Below are 22138 nucleotides of genomic sequence, written 5' to 3'. Positions count from 1 at the left end.
GCTCCGCGCTTAGTCCCGGTTCCCACGCTCTGCAGCCTTCCTTAATCTCATCGGATTTTGTAAAGCCCCGCCCTTCTCTTCTCTCAGGCGTTTTCTTCCGTTCAGGACCACCCCACGCCACCTGGATATTTGGTTGGCCAGCGCCCTCGTTGTACGTCATTTACCCGCGCCACCCGGAAGCTAAGGTTCTTACCAACCCTTCTTTTTGCCGGCGGCTCTCAGGTAACGGCCGCGTTTGGGTGTCCCTGTGTGACCGGGTCCCAGAGTTGGGAGGGGCAGAAGGCTGAACCCCCAGCTTGAGCCGGAAGACCCCACTCCTAACGTTGAGAGGGTGCAGATGTACTGTGCTTGAGGGCAAACTGAGTGGTTATCGTGGTCTTCCCCCTCCTCATTCCTCAGGAGCCCATCATGGCGACGCCCCCTAAACGGCGGGCGGTGGAGGCCACCGCGGAAAAAGTGCTGCGCTACGAGGCTTTCATCTCTGACGTGCTGCAGCGGGACCTGAGGTGAGTGACAGAATAGGGGGCGGAGCGCTTGGAGCGGTGCACGTGGTGAGCGGGGCGTTCGAAGTCAGAGCGTAGCCTTCTGATTGGTGGGTGAGGCGTTCGGAACCCGGCCCCGCGCGCCATTCGAGGGGGTAGGAGGGGCGATATCCGGGGCGCGACGGCGGGGCGGGGGGGGGGGGGGGGGGGTGGGGAAGAGAAGACATGGCGGCCTTAATGGAGGGTGTGTCCGCGCATGCGCGGGCTCAGATGGCGCTTGAGGGTTACGAGCGAGTTTTCAGGTTCGAATCCTGGCTTGGCCTTTTCGCTTTCCGTGTGAACACGTTGTACCTCGCCTCGAGTTTCTGTGCCTCAGTTTTCTCATCTGTGAAATGGGGAAGTTAATGCAACCTTCCTCATGTGGTGGTTTTGAGTTTTCAACGTGTTCAGTCCTTGTAAAGGATTTAACTTGGATACTAGAGGCTCAATGAGTATGAAAAATTATTATTCCTATCATTATTAATCTGAGCAGGAAGTAGAGTTTTCAGGTCTAGGATTATGAGCATCCTAAAAGGGATGGAGGATTTTTTTCTAGGGTGAGAATGGGGTATCCTGATTGGAGGGAGGCATTGGGAGTAGAGTGTAATAATACTAATAAATAATAGCTAACACATATATAGAGCTTCTTGTTTGGCAGGCACTATTCTAAATGCTTTATAGTAAACTCATTTAATCCTCCTAATGACTCTGTGAGGTAATACTCGTTATTCCTATTTTAAAGATGGGGAAATTGAGTTCCAAAAAGGTTACTCACTTGCCAAAGTCACACAGCTAGTAAAATGGAAAGCCCGGATTCAAACCGAAGTAGTCTGACCCAGAGTTCAAATCTTGACTTCTGCACTAAAACACCTCTTTAGGGCATGGTGACATGAGAGTCTCAGAGGGTCATGATATGCAGTATTCCAAGAGAGACAGGACTTCCTCTTGGTCACCATTTTACTCTTGTCCCATCAGAAAGGTGTTGGACCATCGCGACAAGGTATATGAGCAGCTGGCCAAATACCTTCAACTGAGAAATGTCATTGAGCGACTCCAGGTAAAGATGCCAGGGTTAGGTACCATCTTTTTGTGGGCAAAGGAGGGGGAAGAGAGGAGATACCCCAGACCCAAACCTGTCACCTAACCTAAAAATTGACCACTGATCCCTACCTCTTTCTCCCCGGCCCCACAGGAAGCTAATCACTCGGAGTTATATATGCAGGTGGATTTGGGCTGTAACTTCTTCGTTGACACAGTGGTGTGAGTGTCTACCCGCCCCTCTGAGCCCACAGGGTTCAGCTTCCCCTTTCCTTCATTCAACAAAAATTTTTTTTGAGTATTTGCTATGTACCAGATACTGCTAGGTGCTGGAGATGTGACAGTAAATAAGATAGGACAAAATCTCTGCCCACCCAGAGCTTCAATTTGGGGAAGGCGGGGGAGAGGGGAGTAAAAAAAATCTCAAACTGTGTGGTGTGCTAAACAGTGATAAGGACTTCCCCGCTTCCTCTAACCACTGTTTCCTTAGCCCAGACACTTCACGGATCTATGTGGCCCTTGGATATGGTTTTTTCCTGGAGTTGACACTGGCAGAAGCTCTCAGGTTCATTGATCGTAAGAGCAGTCTCCTCACAGAGTAAGTCCATTGCATGAGGATAGTGCCTAAAAAACACCACCATTTGCAACACCCTTCTTCCCCCTTTCCCCATGGCTACCTGGGATGATACTTAGGAACCCATCTCCCCTCCCCCTCAGGGCTAGGGCTGAGGAAAGTGGGGATGCAAAGCTTAGCCCCAGGTGTAGAACGTAATAAGCACTGATAAATGGTCTTCTATTGTTCACTCACACAAAAATTTATTGGGCATCTGCTGTGTGCCAGGCTCTGTGCTTGGTGGTGGGGAGGCAGCAGGGAACAAGACAGAAGAGTTCCTTGAAGGCTTACCTTCTAGAAGGACTATAACTGTTACACATTAGCACAGTTTTGACCAGATCCTGGAGGTCTCGGCCTATAAATCAGAAACAATAAAACAAATTACCTCTGACTTCACCTCCTGCTAATTTTCCTGCTCGTTCACTGTGCTCTCACCACACTAACCTTCACAGGCTTCTTTAAACACCCTCAGAATGATCCCACCTCAGCGTGATTGCAGGGGCTCTTCTTTCCCCAGGTACCTGCATTGCTTCCTTTCTCCTTATTCAATATAAGTCTTGCTTAAATGTCACTTCCTCAATGAGGCTTTCTGTAACCTAACTTTAAAATTGCAACCCCTGGCACTCCTGATTCCCCTCCCTTGTTCTACTTTTTCTTTTTTTCCCTAGCACTTATGACCTCCTAATGTTTACTGTGTAATTTACTTCTTTACAATGTTCATTGCCTCCTCGCATTAGGATATAAGCTTTGCAAAGGGAGAGATTTTCTCTATATCCCAAGTCACTAGAATAGCACATAGCATATAGTAGGCACTCTGTTTGTTGAATGAATTTAAAAGCATATGCTGGAAATAGATGTAAGTGGGGATTGAAGCAGATCTCTGTTGGTGGTGATGGGGAGGTAATGTGGGGATAAAGGATGGGCTCCAGTTGAGTTTAAGGTTCTGTGCAGGGGACGGGAATTGGAAGTGTGGACAGGAGGTCTGAAATGTGGCTAGGGAAGGCCTCCCAGAGGAAGTGACATTTGAGTCACTTGGTTGAGTGAACAAGCCATAGGGCTGTCTGGGGAAGAGCATTCCTGGCAAGGCAACCAGTGTGCCTGCCATGTTAGGAGGAACTGCCGAGAATGGTGAGCATTCACTCACTCAGATGGAGTGAGTGAGGGGACGCTGAGCAAATACACTTAGATTAACAACATCTCACAAGTGTGAACCCCACCGATCTAAGATTCCTTCTAGGTTATATTTCTCTTTATTCCTACATTCATTTCTTCCAGAGTTGCCTCCCTTAGGCTTCAGTAATTCTCCTCTTTTCAAACCTTTTCAGGATTTCAGTGTCCGTAGACCCAAATGAGCCTCAGACCCGCTGGGATTTCTAAGTCTTACTGATCAGGCCAGTTGGTGAATAGTTTGGTCGAGGGACCTGGTTTCATAGGCCAATGCAGTTCTGAACTTGGTGGCCATTTAGACCAAGTCCAATTTTTTATGACAAAGCCTTCCTTGTTATGTCACAGGATTCCTGAGCCTTTCAAATAGGTTTTAATTTTATGAGACTTGATGTCTTTCCCCAAAATGAGGTATTTGTCATTGCCTGCCCCCTGTCTGGTCTTTTTGATTTATTGACCTGGTCTATTAGTGTGATGAGAAATGTGAATCTCTTACTACTTTATGATAATTAATAGGACTCCGTAGTAATTGAATCTTTCTAGGAGATGAAGATTTGAGTCTGTGTAGCTCGCTCTCTTCTTTAAAATACTTGGTTATTCCGGACACACTTTAAAGTAACTTTCTTTCAGGTTATTTTATTTAACCAAAATGGCCTATCAGTCCTTCCTGTTCTCAGTCTGTTTCTTTGTTTGAGGAGTGGGCGGATCAGGTCTCTGTGTACATTCTTTCTGATTACAGAGAAAGGAGTACACATCCATACCCATAAGCAGACATGATTATAGAAGAAACGAATAACCATATGACTATTAACACTGCCTTACATATTAATCAGTAGCAATAAATTAAACATATCCCTTTTGTGTTACAACTAGCATTTGGTGAACTTTATACTTTTCTCCTTTTTTTTTTAAGCGTTGAAACCTTTCACAGACTAAGCTTGTACATTGAGTGCCTACTATGTGCCACATACTGTTTTTGTTCCTGAGGATACAGCGGGAAACAAAGCAGACCAAATCTCTGCCCTTACGCAGCTTACATTCTAGTCAGGGAAGACAGACAGTAAACAAATAAGTGAAGGATGTAGTATGTCACAGGTTGACAGTGTTGCAGAGAACAACAAGGATTGGAGATTAGAAACATTGCCTCTGAGGGAGCAGTTGCAATTTTAAATAGAATGCTTGATTGGATGTGGGGTGTGAGAAAAAGAGAGGAGTCCAGGTTTTTGGCTGAGCAACTAGGAGGATGGAATTGCCATTTTATGAGCTGGAGAAGATAAGGGAGGAGCAGATTTGGAGGGAAAGATCAGGAGTTCAGTCTAGGACCTGTTAAGTGTGAGGTGCTCATTAAACACTGAAATAGATTTTCTGAAGATGTAGTTAAAACTCCCAAGGCTGGAGTTCGGGAGAGAGGGCTGGATTGAAAATATAAATTTGGGAGATAGTGATATATAAATGGGTTCATACTATTTTTTCCCAATTTGACATCCTATGTTGTTGCCTTCTACTATTCTTAACAGTATTTCGTTTCCTTAAAACGCTCCTACACTGACAGATAGCTCAGCCAATAAAATCCACATTCCTATCATGATATCAAGACCCTGCATGATCTAGCCCCTTCCTACCTCTTGGATCTTATCCTGTGCCACTTTCCTTCCACCATTCGCTTAGTTTCTAACACTGGTCTCCTGACAGCTCCTCAGAAAGCTCTCTCCTGCCTCTTGGACTTTTTGTGGAAAAGACCGTCCTACTGTTTAACTCCTACTCATTCTTCAGAAAGGCCTTCCTTGATCCTTTGTATCAATTAGGATTCTTTTGGGTGAGACTGGTCCCAGTTGGCATAGATATAAGGAATTGACTAGTTCACATAACTCAACAGTCCAGAGCTAGAGTGGTTTCAGGCAACTCCAGCTTCCCAGTTGCTTAGGCCTTGGTGTCTTCCTTAAGTCCTCTCTCTCGCACCCAGCATCCTCCTTTGGTAAATCCTGTTGACTCTACCTTCAAAATATATCCCAAATCCAATCATTTCTCATCACCTCAACTGCTGCCGCTGTGGTGTGAGTCTGCATCTCTCACCTGGACTATTTCAATAGCCTCCTCACTGGGCTTCCTCTTACACACTAGCTGTCCTTATCCCTAGTCAGTTCTCCGCACAGCAGCCAGATGGATCCTCTTAAACCCTAGTTGTTTCACATCCCTTCTCTGATCACAATCCTCCCCTGGCTCCCATCTCACTTAGAGTAAAAGCCAGAGTCCTTACCATGGCCTGGCAGCTTTTACATGATCTGTCTCCCCCACTTCCCTCTGTGACCTCACCTCCTACAACCCCCCTTCGCTTATTCTTCTCCACCCATGCTGGCCTCTTTGCTGTGCCTCAGACATGCCAGGTACACTCCCACCTCAGAGCCTCTGCATTTGCTCTGCATGTGTCTGGAACACTCATCCTCCGTGTATTCACATGATTCGCCTCTTCATTTTAAGTCTTTACTCAAATGCTTCTCAGTGAAGCCATCCCTAAGCACTCTAATTAGAATTACAGCCCCCATGCCTGCACTCCTTATCCTCTCTTATCATTTAATTTTTTCATTGTACTTATAACCATCTGACATACTCCATGTTTTATTCCATCACTGTCCCTCTTAATGAGAATTTGAGCTCCACGACGCCGAGATTTTTGTTTGTTGTGTTTGCTGCTATCTCCCCAGTACCTAAAACGACCCGGCATAGAGTAGGCGTTCAATAAATGTCTCTGAATCTGTGCCGTGCAGATGGCAGCCAGGCATCTCTGCATAGGAGCAGGTCAGGTAATAGGATGTCCTACCACCTGCCGTGTGGGAGTCATCCAGGATGTAGGTAGTTCCTGAAATGATGAAGAAGCATCATCCTCATGATCATAAGTGGGGCCCACTTCGCCCTTTCTTGTTTCTTTTCTCCAGGCTCAGCAACAGCCTCACCAAGGACTCCATGAATATCAAGGCCCATATCCACATGTTGCTAGAGGTGAGAGCAACTCACCCCATTCCCAGACTCTATTTCCAAATGTTTACGGCGGTGACCTGAGGAAGAGAGAGAGCCAGAGATGGGAAGTACCATCTTTCCCTCTAAACTGGAGTCAAATTGGAGCCGAGCTGGCTCGGAGGGAAGGGAGTTCTGAGCAAGCCTGGGGTGGGGCCTGGACCCAGGCTCCGTTCAGTCTTTTCTGTTCTCTTTTTCAGGGGCTTAGAGAACTACAAGGCCTGCAGAATTTCCCGGAGCCTCACCATTGACTTCTTCCTACCTCCCCTGACATTAAAGAGCCTGAATGTCTTTGAGTCATATGGCCCTTCTTTCCACCCTTAACCCCTGCAGTTTGCGAAAGTGCCCTATTTCTAAAGCACAAAGTTACTAGGAGGCCCAGAGATCCAGTCTGTGTGGAACCTTTAAAAACCACTGAAGTCCCGCCTTCAGCGTGTCCCCTGGCAGAATGTGCCACTTGACTTTCCGCTTTGCCCTCTATACCATCGCCTTGACAACCTGGGCCCCCACCTGACCCTTCCATTTCTTTTCCTGTACAATAGTCTTTGAATTACCTTAGAGAATGGGCCAATTCAGGGTGGAGGTTTGTTCCCCAAGGCAGCCTTTCACTCCTGGCCCTAGGGTTTACCCTTCTCCCACACCCCAATCGTTTCTCAGGTACCTTAAATTACACCCACACCCGTCTAGGCCCAACCTTGGCCTTGCCCCAGCTTCTAATTATCAATAGTTCCAGCTACCAGCAATGGGCCTAGGGCTGATCCCGCCCTCCCTGGTCCAGCCCCTATTATAGGTTGAGTCCAGCTTCCGCCAATCGATGCAGAGCCTGGTTCCACCGCTTTATTACTGGCTGCAGCTCGACCCGCCCTCGTAGGCATTTAGTTTCCGCCACTCAACACTCCTTCTCTTGTCTGGCAGCTGCTCGGTTCTAAAGTCGTCTTTTCTAGCCAATCACTACAGAGTTACCCTGCCCGCCTACGCAGAACCCTTGCCAGACCTCCTCCCTGCGGGCTGCTACGCCTGTGTACTTCTATACAAGTCCCGCTTCCGCTGAGCTGCGTAGAGTTTGGCACCGCCCCGTTAGGGGTTCTGGCAGCTAAGAGTCCTTCGGCCGCCAATCAGCAGACAGCAGGGCCTAACCACCCCTATCCTCGGACGCTGGCTGTCTTCCATCAATCCCATATAGGCCAATCAGTGCGAGGCAGGCGTCCCCCGAACCTTGCCTGTCGCCCATGCCCTAGCCATCTGTCTTGAACCAATCAGCGTGGAGCACTGGAGGGGCCGAGCACGCCCCCTCGGAACCCAGGTGGCCATCTGCGGTCCATCAGTTCCCCTCGGGCCAATCACAACATAGCTCTGTGGAGCAAGGCCCGCCTCCCCAGCCCTGGAAGCCGCGCCGTCGATCCACGGTGCTTTGGCCAATCAGCGAGCAGCGGAACGTTCGGCTCCTCCTTCATGGGCCCACGTGAGCAGTGGGGAAACGCAGGGGCGGCTTCTAGGTGCTGCCGCCGCCACCGCTGCCGCCACCGCCGCCTCGGAGCCCGGGCCTGGGGGGCGGTGGGGCCGCGCATGGAGCCCCCGCCCCCCGGAGCTGCCAACACCGCCGCTGCGCTACACACAGGTGAGCCCAGGGCCTGGAGGGTGGAGGGCCCGGTCCGTGACCCTACGTATCCTTCCCGCCCCCGCGCGGGGGGGGATGTGGCTTGGCCCGTGGCCTGCTGGTGTTCGACTCCCCATCACCACCACCTCGGCTGGTGGACCTACCTGTGCCATTGTCCCCTCCCTTTGGCCCTTTGCCCCGTGGCTTAACCCCCCTTCCTGTTTTATAATGGGTCGGTCTGCGTGCTTGTATTTCTCCCCACCCCACCTTACAGTAGACTCGGCCGTGGTCTTGCCCCAGATCCCCGCTTATAGGGAACCAGTCTCCGGCAATGTCCACCTCCTTGACAGTAGGTGCGTCTGAGTGTTTGTATTCTCCTGTCCTCAACTTTCAGGGGCCCCGTCTGTGGCCTTGTTTTTTCATCCCTACTGTTTCTGTAGTGAGTCAATCCGTAGCGTTGTACCCCCCCCCCAACAGTGAGTTAATCTGTGAATTTGTATTCCTGCCTCCAGTCCCCCAATGCATCAGTCCATGGCTTTATCAAACACACACACACACACACACACACACACACACACACCATTTTACAGTGGATCAGTCTACATGCTTGTTTTCACGTCCTCCTGCTTATCAGCACATTGCCCTGTCCTCCCTTTTTTGTAGACTGTCAGTCCAGTCCTTGGGCTTCTCCCTTCCTTTTAATAGTGGGTCAGTTTAGTGCTTTATATCTCCCCATTTTCAGTAGCCCAGTCCATGGCCTTGTCCCCCTCTCCTTTTAATCAGTCTGTGGGGTGGCTTTTCTCCCTCTCCACTATTGTGCAGGAGTCAATGTGCTTTTTTGCTCTCCTTGCCCCTAGTAAATAAGGTGAGCCTTTACACACACACACACACACCTTTGCAGTGGATCTGTTCATTGGCCTTCCTGCCACCCATGTGATTGCATTCACACCCCTCCAGTATACCCTCCTGTGAGTCCAGTGCTTTGTAATCCCTCCAGGAGGGTCAGCCTGTGTGCTTTATATTTCCCTCCTCCTTTCCTTGTGGTGGATCAGTCTGTGGCCTTCCCTGCCACCCTCCCTCCTTCTTAATAGTGGATCATCCTGTGTGCTTGTTGAACCCAGGACTTTTTTACTCTAGAACACACCCTCTCATACACACTCTTAACCACTAAGACATCCTGCCTCCCTCCAGTAAATGAATACATTAGTGATAGTGATAATGCCAATAGGAGCTAACACTTATTGAGCACCTACTGTGTACCAGGCAAAATGCTGTATGTTAATGAGCTCATTTAATCCACCCTATGAGCTAGGTACTGAGGGAAGTTTGGCATAGGGAGGTTAAATACCTTACACAGAGGTGATCAGTACGTACCAGGTTAGGTTGCCCCTCAGAACATAGGATAATTTTTGAGGCTTTCCTCTCTCGTTTCATCTCACCTCACGCGAGGCCCCACTCCTTAAAAACCAAATTAGTTCCCATCTCCACGCTTTTGTTTTTGCTGTTCCCTCTGCCTGCAGAGCTGTCTCCATTCCACACCTTGTCTCAGCACCCATCCACCCCCGATCCCAGCAGCTATGTGACCTTAGTGGTTTAACCACTTTCTCTCTGCACCTCTTTCCTCACTGGTTAAATGGGGGAATCAGAACTAGAATACCCTCCAATGTAAAGAAAGAATACCTGTGAGTTAATAAAACAAGGAACTTCTCTGGCCTTACCTCCTACGCACCGCCCCCCCAACTCTGTTCCAGCCACATTGGCCTCCTAACTCATTCTCAAAAACACCAGGTGCGACCCAGCCTTGGGGCCTTTGCCTTGGCTATTTTTTCTGCCCAGAACGCTCTACCCCCATCTCTGTGTGGATCCTTTCAGGGCTCTGTTCAAATGTCAACCCGTCCCTGACCATCTGAACCTGCACACCCAGCAAGACTTAGACCCCCTTCTCTGCTTTATTTGTGTCTTTGCCCTTTATCACTGTCAGGCACACTGTATAGTTTACCAGTTTGTCATATTTATTGTCTTTCCCGGTTAGAATGGGAGTCCCATGAGGGACTCTTTTTGTCTGCTTATTCACTGCTGGGTCTCCAGCACCTAAAATTCTTATCCAGTACTTGATAAGAATTTATTGCACGAATGAATGGGAAAAATATAATATCAGACAAATGAGGGTGGGGGGCAGATGGAGATGAAGAGGGCACAAGAGAGCTAGTTAAAAGAGGCTGGTTAGTCGGGACTGTTCATTCAACAAACACTTACAGAGCACCTACAGAGCACCAGGCATTCTGGGTGCTGGGGATATGGGAGGGAACAAAACAGGCAGAAATTCCTGCCTTTGTGGAGCAGACATTTGCTAAGAGTGCAGACTATATAAATAAGTCTAATTAGTTAGTATGTTAGGCAAGTGCTAAGGAGGAAAAGTGAAGTAGGGAAGGTAGGAATAGAGTATCAGGGTGGTTGAAATCTTAGGCACAGGGCAGGCCTCACTTAGAAGGTGCTTCTTGAATTAAGGCCTGAAGGAGTTCAGGAAGGGAGCCATAATGCCTAGGGAAAGAGTGTACCAGGCAGAAGGAATAGCCGGTGCCAAGGCCCTGAGGTGGGATTGTGCCTGGCATGTTCAAGGGCCATGAAGGAGGCCAGAGTGGCTGGAGCAGAGTGGAGGGAGAGGTAGGAGGCAAGGTCAGAAAGGTGGGGGGAGCCAGATAGTGAGGCCATGCTGATACATAAGATTGTGGGGGAGGGGCTGGGGAGGGAGTAGAGTGTCAAGCCAGCTAATCGTAACATTTGAGTGTCTGCTATGTCCCAGAGATAACTTTTCTAAGTCCTTTACATATACTGACCTTTAATCCTCACAAAAGCCTTTGAGAGTAGGTGTATCTTGCAGATACTTTACTTTGAGGGTGACATATCCCCCATTTTACAGGTACAGAAACAGAGCCAGAGAGGTTGAGTAACTTGCTCAAGGTCACACAGCTAGAACAGGACAGGAGTATGAGGCTGGAGACCCAGAGAGAAGAACAGATCTGCAAGGGCAGACAGGTTATTCGGCACATTGGATCACACAGAGGAAGAATTAATTCTGCCTGGGAGATACCAGAACTTGATGATGTGTGTAATAAAGGGTTCATCATGTGTGGGGAAGGGGGAAGGGCACTCCTGGCAGGGAGAACAGCACATACATATTCTCAGAGATGGGAACTGGATTAACTCAGGGTGCCCATGCCAAGCTTGGGCCCACCTCAGAGCCTTTGTGCACACTGTTCCCTGTGCTTGAAGCACCCTTCCCACAGATGTCAGCATGGCTTGCTATCTCCCCTCCTTCAGATCTCTGCTTAAATGTCACTTCCTCAGGGAAGCCCTCCCTGCTCACCCTGTGTAAAATAGCATCCCTGTCCCCCTGTAGGATCTTACCCTTCTGTTTTGCTCTATAGAGAGCTGATGGAGCAAGGTGGCCAGGATCACTGCCTAGTGCCAAACTGCCTGGGTTTGAACCCTGGCTCTGCTAATTTCCAGCTGTGTGACCTTAGGCAAGTTACTTAACTTCTCTGTGCCTCCATTTCCTCATCTGGAAAATGGGAAGGTAATAATAATGCCCACCCATAGTGTTGGTTTGAGGATTGAATGAGTTAAGTGACTAAAATGGTTTGCAGTACACAGTAAGGGCTCTGTGACTGGTTCCTATTTTTTTGATTAGTATTATTATTCCTGGCATACACGTAGGTATCTCACAGGGCCTCTGAGACTGACCATCTCCAAAACTGACCTCCCGATCTCCCCTCAAAACCTGCTCTCCCGCAGTGCTGCCATCTCAGGTGATCAGGCCACAAACCTAGAATCACCTTTGGCACCTCTCTTACCCCACCCCACCCCCATCCTATCTGCCAGCAAATCCTGTTCGCTCTGTCTTCAGATTTTATCCAGAACTCAGCCACTTCTCGCCAGTTCCACTGCTGCCACCACCATCTCTTACGTGGACTATTGCAGTAGCCTCTTCAGCCCGTACAGTTGGTTCTCCTCACGACAGCCAGAGGGATCCTGTTAAAATCCAAATCACAGCCTGTCACCCCTCTATTCACAGCCTTCTCATGGCTCCTGTCTCACTCAGAGTCAATGTCAAAGCCCTTCCAGGGCCCGAAAAAGCCTTACTTAGTCTGGCCCCTGCTGCCCCTCTGTTCTCATCTCCTGATACTTTCCCCTCACTGCCTTCTCTCCGACCACGCCAGACTCCTTTCCCTTCCTCTGACCTGACAGGCTCTCCAGCCTCAGGGCCTTTCACCCTGGCTATTTCCTCTGCCTGGATGGCTGCTCCCCAGGTTGTCACAGACCTGATGCCTTCACCTCTCTTAGGTTTTTCCTCAAATATCACCTCCTTGTGACTACCCTTTCAAAAATAAGAACTCCTTCCCTGCTTCGTTTCCCCCCCCCCCCCCCGGAGCTCTTATCACCCTCTGACATATTCTTGTTTATCTTGTTTCTTGTCTGTCTTCCCCACTAAAATGTGAATTCCGCCAGAGCAGGGATTTTTGACTGTTGTATTCACTGCTGTATCCCCAACACCTGGCCCACAGTAGGCCCTCCAAAAATGCTTGCTAAATGAACGAAATAAAGAGAAGTAAACACATCTGAGTGAGGCATATGACTAGAACTCTTATTAGGGGTCACATGGGAGATGTGATAATAAACAAAATACAAAACCCCATGTGCTGCTGAGGCTTGAAGCCAACCGTCAGGTTTCACCTTAAGTAAAAGATTCTGTGGCTACTGAAAGAGGAACTGGTAAAATTGCCTGTTGTCGCCACCAGGAGTCACACTGGTCTCTTTGTGCCTCTGAAACAAACAGGCCTTCCAAATAAACCCAGCAAGGTCTCTGATCATGGGACTCTGATCTGGACACTTCGTGGCCTTGTGACTTACATAATTGCCTAAAATTGTGTCTGCAGAATGAACTTCGAAACAGCTCAGACATAAGAGGATCAGACTGTATTTCATTACAGATTAAAGACTCAAGCTATAAATAATAGAGGGAGGTTCTTTGAAACCTTCCGATTTGGAAGGTCTTATTCTTAACCCAACAGTCCCAGCTGGGTGAACAGTTGATTGATGAAAGCTCATTCCTTAAGGAAAAGGAACCTCATGTTTATTTCCAATTCACACTCAGCAAAGGGAGCAGTTATGGGGTTGAGGGGGGGCGGGAGGGTCCTGTTCTCTGCTCGACATGCTGAGGGAGCAGTCAGTGCAAGGGGCAGTTTAGTCTAATGGTTGAAAAGATCAGACACCTGGAACTTGGCTGCCTGCGTCCAAATCCTGGCTCTGCCACTTAGGGCTGTATGGCCTGTGCATGTCATTTAGACATTTTGTGCCTCTGCTTCCTCATCTGTAAATTAGAGATAATAAGAGTACCTATTTCTCAAAGTTGTGATGAGAGAGAAATGAGTCAATAGCTATAGAAATAGCAATCCAGGTCTACATGCCCTTATCTAAAACCCTTGGGGCCAGATGTGTTTCACAATTTTGAATTTTTCAGATTTTAGAAAGGTGACAAGGTATACATACAAGATGTTACGTAACACCCTTAGTGGGCTCTGTAATCAGCCATATTCAGATTTCTGCAGCAAGATGTATGAACAGTCACACCAAGTGAGGATCAGTGAAGACCACAAAAGGCCTTATTTTGTTTCAGATCAGGTTTTGGCATAGCAGATAAGGAATTATGAACAAATTAGAAACTAATATTTCATAAGAGCTTATCATACCCCAGGCATAGTATATTTAATCTGTACGATAACCCTATGAGCTAGGTGGTATTATTATTATCCCTATTTTACAGATGGGAAAATTGAGGCACAAGAGGTTAAAGAACATGCCCAGTGTCACACTGCTAATAAGTAGCAGAACCAGGATTCCAGCCCTGGCGGTCTGGCTCTGGAGGGGCTGATTGTCCAGTAGGCCATATTGCCTCTGATTGGCACAATGCCTGGCATGTATTTAGCACTCAATAAATGTTCATTATTACTGTTGTCAAGAAGGAGAACACAGAGGGACAGAGACGGGTCAGAGGAGCGTGGGGTAGAGAGACAGAAGAGAGCAGACATTCAGTGTCAGGAATTTTCATAAAGGCAAGGCCCTTGGGGCTGGGAACTGAACGATGGAGAAGACTTCTAGGCAGAGGAAGGGAACCCAGCATGAAGTGAACAGCCTTTGCGAGGAGCTGGCAGAAGGAACCTCCTGGAAAACTTAATATTTGATGTGGTAGAAGATGCAAATGAAAATGTTCGGGTGAGGGGCCTTATTCTAGTTTTCTATTCGTGCTGTAACAAATTATAACAAACTTTTAACTGCTTAAAACACAAATTATTCTCTTAGAGTTCTGGAGGTCCGAAGGCCAGCACAGGTCTCACCAGGCTAAAATCCAGGTGTCGGCAGGGCTGTATTCCTTTCCAGAAGCTCCAGGGGATGATCCATTTCCTGTTCGTTTAGGTTGCTGGCAGAATTCAATTCCTTGAGGTTGTAGGATCTGTATAAAATAAATAAGCAACAAGGGTATATTGTAACCACAAAAAAAAGTTCATGTGATGAGATTGAGCTCACCCAAATAGTCTCTAGCTTAAGGCCCATAACCTTAAATTCACCTGCAAAGTTCTTTTTGCCAGGTAACATAATATACTCACAGGTTCCAGAAATTAGGATGTGGACATCTTTGGGTGAGGGGCATTATTCTGCATATCACAGTCTGCCCTCTGGCCTCCAGAGGTTCACATTTTTCCCACACGCAGAAGACATTCACGCTATCCTAGCATCCCCAGAAGTCTCATCGCATTACAGGAGTCATCCAAAGCCAGGCTGAGGGCGTTCAGGGAATGGTGGTGGCAGTTGGGGACAGAGGTGGAGGCAAGATGGCAAGAAAGGAATCCTCCTCCTGCTGACCTCTTCCCCTTCCTGTGTCTGCAACCTCTCAGCTCTGAGCTTTCTGCCCTCCAGGTACCCCTGGGATGGCGTGAGCGCTCCCCCAGCAATGGACCCTTCTGTGACGCTGTGGCAGTTTCTGCTGCAGCTGTTGAGAGAGCAAGGCAATGGCCACATCATCTCCTGGACCTCCCGGGATGGCGGTGAGTTCAAGCTGGTGGATGCTGAGGAGGTGGCCCGGCTCTGGGGGCTGCGCAAGAATAAGACCAACATGAATTATGACAAGCTCAGCCGGGCCTTGCGGTACTACTATGATAAGGTAAGGTGTCTGAGACTAGGGCCAGGAACCCCACCCCCTGGCCTGTGCCAAACATTTAAATCAGTTATGTCATTTTCTTGACTAAATTGATAGAGCTCTAACTTTGAAAACGATATTAAAATTTACCATTTCTTACCCCATCCTCTGGTACTCTTACACGAACGTGGGGGCCCCTAAGCATTTATCTCAGTTGTTTTATTTTCTTGTATTTTATTTTAGCTTTGGCTAAAACCTTCATAGCTCCATTTACACTGACCCCCTACTCACTCCACTCTCTCTGAGATCCCCAAAGTCCTGCTGTCCCACCATGCCCCGCACGACATTTCATCTTCTTGCCTTATTCCTCTGGCCAAAACTTTTGAAAACTCTTAGTAATGACTCTTCCTCATCCTAGGCCAGTCCTGGGCTCCCCCAGTTATTTCATAATCTGCTCTTATCCCAGAATAAGAATTCTAGAATATCCTTATTCTTAGAATCAAAGCCTCCATGACAGCATTATACTAACCTTTCCTTACCTCATTCTCCAGGACCCTCAACGTTTTTATCAATTCTTTTTATCTCTTATTCCGTTAGCTAAGACCTCCAAAACAACATGTATAATGCCCGCTCCACACCCCATCCTCTTGTATTCCCAGAGCAACACTGGTCCACTCCAATATTTATATCAATTATTTTAATTTATCATCTTATTCCTATAGCTAAAATTGTACATTTTCCTTATCTTATCCTTTCAGACTCCCAAACGAGTGCTAGATAACCCCCTCATATTTATACCAGTTATTTCAGTTTCTTATTTCTTTTTTTTTAAAGGTATTTATTTATTTATTTATTTATTTTTAATAAACTTGCACCGGGTCTTAGTTGTGGCATGCAGGATCTTCGTTGCTGCGTGCGGGATCTTTAGTTGCAGCACGTGGGATCTTTAGTTGTGGCATGCGGGCTGTTAGTTGCGGCATGCGGGATCTAATTCCCTGACCAGGGGTCGAACCCGGGCCCCCTGCATTGGGAGCGCGGAGTCTTAACCACTGGACCACCAGGGAGGTCCCGTCAGTTTCTTATTTCTTTACCTGAAACTTCCAAAACAATATTTTTCATCTTCCAGTTTTATTGTGATATAATTGACACACAGCACTGTATAAGTTTAAGGTGACAGCATAGTGATTTGACTTACATACAGCAAGAAATGTTCATCACGATAAGTTTAGTGAACGTCCATCATCTCATATAGATACAAAATAAAAGAAAAAGGAAGAAAAAATCTTGTGATGAGGACTCTTAGGATTTACCCTCTTAACAACTTTCATATATAACGTACAGCAGTGTGGATCATATTTATCATGTTGTACATTACATCCCTAGTACTTATTTTTCTTATAACTGAAAGTGTGTACGTTTTGACTGCCTTCATCCAATTCCCCTTCCTTTCAACTCCCTTTGAAACTTCCAAAACAATATTAATGAATCTCCCTTTTCATTCCTTTTCTGAGAAACACAAACCCACCCTGTGAGATACATGAGCAACACTTAAGATGTCCCCAGGGTGCTCTAGTGCCCTCCAGATGCCTCTTGTCCCCCAGAACAGCCCTGGACCTGTGCTTCACACCCTTAACTCATTTATAGCATTTATTCCATTTTTATATTTTAATCCTTTAGCTCAAACCTCTAAAACAATATTAATAATGAGGCTGCCTCACTCTGTGCTCTGAGACCACCAGAATATCCCTGAGACCCTCCAGACCTGTCCTGAAATACCCCAAATGTGCTCTGTGACCCACCCAAGCCAGCCTTAAGATTCTCCCAATATTTATACCAGTATTTTAAATTCTTGTTAGTTGCTATCAGTGACTTCATTTTCCAATTGCCTCAGCTTAAACCTCCCCAACAGTATTAAGAATGAGGCTCCCCATCCTGTCCTCCCTGATGACCTTGCCCTGTTCCACGTCTGTGTCAAGAGCTTTAAATAATCCTGTAATAATTCATGTTTATTAACAATTCATCACCACATTCTTCTACATTCATTTAGTCTTTTCCAACATTTATTATCAGTGACTTCATTTTCCTGTCTTACTGCATAAACTAGACTCCAAAACTGTCCTGGCAGCCAGCCCCAGGGCCTGGCCCTGTTAGCCAGCCCCAGGGCCTGGCCCTGTTAGCCCACAGACACTCCTGGTTCCTGGAGCCAGGAGGAAAGCCTGCTCCTGGATCTACTCCCCTAGGTGGGCCCCAGTGTGGAGAGGAGCCCGTGGGTGTGGCTGTGTGTATTTGAGGTGGGGGTGGGGGAATTGGACAGAGGGAGATGAAGAGAGTGTGACAGGGGAGACTTGGAGGGCATTAGACTAAAGGAAGGATTATGGGTGGGGGGGGGACAGAAAAGGAGGAGAAGCTGGGGGAGAATACAGAGAGGGGAATCAGGTTGGGGGAGAGCGGTAGAAACTGGAGGACAAGGGAGGAGACCCCAAATTGAGAGATGGGTGAGATGTGAAAGAAGCTGGGAGGGGGAACCTATGGGGAGGCAGACACTGAGGTGGGACGGTGTATATGTAAAAGGACAGGAGAGGGGCACGAGGAAAGAAAGGCACTATAGGAGACAACACCCCTTCACCCCCTCACCATCCGCACCCTCCCTGGCCCTTTCTTCTAAGACCCTCTATCCTGTCTCCCCCTTCCCAGAACATCATCCGCAAAGTGAGTGGCCAGAAGTTCGTCTACAAGTTTGTGTCCTACCCCGAGGTCGCGGGGTGCTCCACTGAGGACTGCCCGCCCCAGCCTGAGGTGTCTGTCACCTCCACTGTGGCAAATGTGGGCACCACAGCTGTACACGCCGTCCCCGGGGACACTGCCTCTGGGAAGCCAGGCACACCCAAGGGTGCAGGAGTGGCAGGCCCGGGCGGCTTGGCGCGCAGCAGCCGGAACGATTACATGCGCTCGGGCCTCTATTCCACCTTCACCATCCAGTCCCTGCAGCCGCAGCCACAGCCGCCCTCTCATCTTCGGCCTTCCACAGTGCTCCCCAGCACCGCCCCTGCAGGAGCAGCAGTGCCCCCCTCGGGGAGCAGGAGCACCAGTCCAAGCCCCTTGGAGGCCTGCCTGGAGGCTGAGGAGGCCGGCCTGCCTCTGCAGGTAAGGACTAGAACACGGAAAGTCAGCAAGAGGAGGGATGTACAATTCCCAAATGAGGAGGGGGGCTGGGAGGAAGGGGGACATAAACGTCCTATTAAAGGAGATATAGTGGAAGGAGGGACACAGAAGTCCCCTTGGAGAAAGGGATGGGGAGGAAAGCTATGCAAAGCCTGGGAAGGAAGAAGGAAATTAAGTACACGACAATTAGCAGTACACCCAACATGTAGTAGGTGTCCTGAATGTGTTTGCTTAATGCACTGGTTCTCACACTTTTAGCACTCATCAGAAAGCACCTGGAGGGCTTTTTAAGCCACAGATTTCGGGGGGCCACCCCCCAGAATGTCTGTTTATGTGGGTCTGTGGATGGGTCTGAGAGTTTGCATTTTTAACAAGTTTCCAGATGAGGCGTATGCTGCTGGTCCATAAAGCAAATTTCTGAGAACCACTGCTTTCGTGAATGGGGGCGGTATCTCCTGGTGTCCCGCCCCTAAAGGCAGCTGTGCCGCTATCAGGTGTCTCACCCCTCCCCTGCCCCCAGATAGGAGGACCTACTCCAGAAGGAGCCCCACTTCCTTGGCAAAGTCCCACGTCTTATTGGAGGACCTGCTCCCACTACCAGGTCCCGCTTTCCAAGGGAAATAATTGGCTTCACTACCCCAGCAATCCTTAGGCACCCCCTCTGCACTTGTTCCTCTCCCAGGTCATCCTGACCCCACCCGAGGCCCCAAACCTTAAATCCGAAGAGCCAAATATGGAGCCTGGGTTGGGCCGGCCACTGCCCCCAGAAGTCAAAGTGGAAGAGCCCAAGGAAGAGTTAGAAGCCGCAGCCACTGGGGAGGCGGGGTTTGTCCTGGAAGCCGTCAAGGCCGAGCCCTTTGAGCCCAAGGCCGAGCCAGAAGCCCCTCCCGCGGAGGGCGTGCCAGCCCGGCTGCCCGCGGTCGTTATGGAAACTGCGGCGGTGGGTGGCCTTGCGGCTTCCACAACTTCCAACACGGAGATCGCCCAGCCTCAGAAGGGCCGGAAGCCCCGGGACCTGGAGCTTCCACTCAGCCCGAGCTTGCTGGGTGGGCCGGGACCCGAACGGACTCCGGGATCGGGAACTGGTTCCGGTCTGCAGGCGCCAGGCCCAGCGCTGACGCCGTCCCTGCTACCTACGCACACATTGGTGAGAACCTTCGAAGGGTCGGGGCTGGCACCTGGAATGAATGGGATTGGGGCGGGGTGGGGGTGGGAGGAGTTAGACCGACTGCGAGGGCCAATGCGGTTACCTCTGAGTGAGTGGGAGGGTGGAGCCTTCGAGTGGGGTTGGCTGCGCAGAGAGACGGGGCTTGATTGCTACAAGGCGACCGAGCCTGCAGTGCCGAGGGGTCGGGTCCCCAAAAGAAGGGCAGGTCTGGGGAGTTCTGTGGGCAGGGACTGAGGGGCCCGAGAGGCTTTCTGCAGGAACTCTTTCTGGATTGGAGCATAGCTTGAGGAACCTAAGCGGGGCTTTTGGGTCTGGGATTTGCTTAGCGGGTTTCCTGTGAGGTATGCAGGTGGGGAATAAGAGTTGGAAGTTGACCCTGAGCTACTGGGATGGTGAGGTTTGAAAGCGACATGTGGGTGGGGTCTTGTAGGTGGTCTTGCCCAATGAGGCTGGGGTGGGCCCTCAAGAGTTAGGAGGGGTTGTCTGTGTAAAGCTGGAGAGCTGTCAGGGGCATGGCCTTAGTAGTTATGGTCTAGGCCTGTGTACTTTTGAGGAGTGATCTCGGAAGTATGAGTGGGAAATCTGGTGGGGCTGGAACCAAGTTCCTTTGGTTTTCCCACACCTGCCCTCTTGCTCACTTGCGCCCCGACCACCCCTTCCCCACAGACCCCGGTGCTGCTGACGCCCAGCTCGCTGCCCCCCAGCATTCACTTCTGGAGCACCCTGAGTCCCATTGCACCCCGTAGCCCGGCCAAGCTCTCCTTCCAGGTAGGATCAGCTCCCCCCATCTTGGAAAGGGTGAGAGATCCTAGCACGGTCCCAATCCATGACCTCTCCCTATTTCTGTCCCCAGTTTCCGTCCAGTGGCAGCGCCCAGGTGCACATCCCTTCCATCAGCGTGGATGGCCTCTCAACCCCCGTGGTGCTCTCCCCAGGGCCCCAGAAGCCATGACTATCACCACCACCACCACCACCCCTTTCTGGGGTCACTCCATCCATGCCCTGAACTTCTCTCCAGCCAGCCGTCTCAAGGAGAAACATAGTTCAGCTGACAGACTCGTGCTGTGGTTGTGGTTGGGTGGGGATTCTTAGGAGAAAGGATCTCTCAGTAACCCTTCCACAGAAAACATACAACTTCTCTCTTGGTCAGTCCCCCAGTGGCCGCTCTTACACGTCTCCTACTGCAGTGGTGGAGACGGTTTATTTATTTATTTTTTGAAGGCCACTGGGAGGAGCCTGGCCCAACTCTTTCGGGGAGGGGGGGTTGGCGAGGGCATCTCCCCCATCTCCACCATCTCCACATTTTTTCCCCAAGATGAGACAGTCAGGGTCTGGCTTGAGAAGGACCTTTATTTATTTCTCAGGCTGCCCTTGGGGAGCTGAGGGAGCCCTGTCTCCATTTTGGGGTGTGGGTAGAGGAGCTAGATTGCTGTAGTTTATTATTCCTGGCCCTCCCCAAGGGTCCAGGAAGAATTTGTGCTGTTTAACGGTTTGGGAGTTTTGGCCAAGGAAGACTCACACCCTTGGAAATGGGAATTTCCACCTCCCCGGCCTTTCTCTCAGACAGCTTGTCCTTTTTCAACCACCTTTTATGGCCGGGGAGGAATGCCCCTTTTGTTCTTCTTCCCCTGAGAAGCCATTCCTGTGTCTGCCAAACTCCTGGGGTCCTGCCTGTTACCTCCCAATGGAGGGTTTTTTTTGGGGAGTGGTCCCCGTCTGGGGGGCCCCTCCAACCAGTACTCCAGGTCTCCCTATCCCCCACCCCCTGCCATTTTGATAGTATAATCTATTTTTAAACAGGGCTTTTCAATAGGGGAGAGGGAGGCATCTCTTCCTATATCTGAGATAGGGTGGGTGGGAAGGAAGGGATTGGGGGGGGGGTCTTCCTGCCTCCCCCAAGTGTTTATTTTTGATACCAAACGTGTATTTTCAGCTCCCTCCCTCCCAGCCCCCCAATTTCCTGCGGGCGGGTACAAAGGACCCTTTAAGTGTCCCTGGAGTTGGGAGGGAGGAATGAGAGACATAAAGCCTGTCCTGTGTGAATTCCAGGCTGGAGAAGGGCGGGTTCAAAGGACTCCTGGGTTCACCTCCCGTCAGCACCGGCCCAGCCTGGGCCTGGGAACCTGGGGGTTGGTGATTTGGGGGACGGTGCTACACCTGTCTCCACTGTTTGTTTTACTTCCCCAAAAATGGATCTTTTTTTCTAAGAGTCCCAGAGAATGGGGAATTGTTCCTGTAAATATATATTTTTAAAGGTGATGCTGGAGGCTGCTAGCATTTTTTTTTCCCCTAAAGCCATTGGAAGTAACTGTGTGCAGAGGCGTGACTCTATGTGAAAGGCGGTGAGGGTGTGAGATTGATCGTGAGGGCGAGAGAGCATAGTGGTGTGTGTCCGAAACAGTGGTAGAGACTGTAGATTGGTAACCAGGTGTGTGAAAAAGAGAAAACTATGGAAAGCTGTGATTGCGCACGTTCGTTTGTGAAGCCATGTGTTGAGAGAGTGGAAGTTGTAACCGCAAACTTGACATTGTGCTATGTGAGAAATCGTGGCTGGGTGGCAGAAAACCACTGTAAGACTGAATGAGTGATTAAGGTACTATACGAGAAACTGGTGGTGTGTGTGAAATAACGTTTACGAGAAGGAAGTGGGGACTGCGCATCAGTCACT

The 22138-nt window shown here is 49.3% G+C and overlaps 2 protein-coding genes across 2 annotated transcripts; both read left to right on the top strand.

Annotated features, from left to right (window-relative positions):
* The first annotated feature begins 166 nt into the window (after positions 1-166).
* On the top strand, positions 167-6644 carry UXT (ubiquitously expressed prefoldin like chaperone). The gene is made up of 7 exons (XM_061178805.1): positions 167-222; positions 400-506; positions 1497-1578; positions 1714-1781; positions 2050-2157; positions 6270-6333; positions 6549-6644. Exons 2-7 carry the CDS (start codon positions 409-411, stop codon positions 6597-6599), a joined length of 471 nt encoding a protein of 156 aa, XP_061034788.1. The 5' UTR covers positions 167-222; positions 400-408; the 3' UTR covers positions 6600-6644.
* A 1165-nt stretch (positions 6645-7809) lies between these two features.
* ELK1 (ETS transcription factor ELK1) lies at positions 7810-21729 on the top strand. Its single transcript, XM_061178357.1, has 6 exons — positions 7810-7966; positions 14921-15164; positions 17835-18284; positions 18985-19449; positions 20137-20238; positions 20324-21729. The coding sequence occupies exons 2-6, from the start codon at positions 14955-14957 to the stop codon at positions 20420-20422; spliced, it is 1326 nt and encodes a 441-aa protein (XP_061034340.1). The 5' UTR covers positions 7810-7966; positions 14921-14954; the 3' UTR covers positions 20423-21729.
* Positions 21730-22138: the final 409 nt, after the last annotated feature.

Source organism: Eubalaena glacialis, chromosome X (assembly GCF_028564815.1).
Source record: "Eubalaena glacialis isolate mEubGla1 chromosome X, mEubGla1.1.hap2.+ XY, whole genome shotgun sequence".
NCBI lineage: Eukaryota > Metazoa > Chordata > Mammalia > Artiodactyla > Balaenidae > Eubalaena > Eubalaena glacialis.
This window is presented reverse-complemented; position numbering and strand designations above follow the sequence as displayed.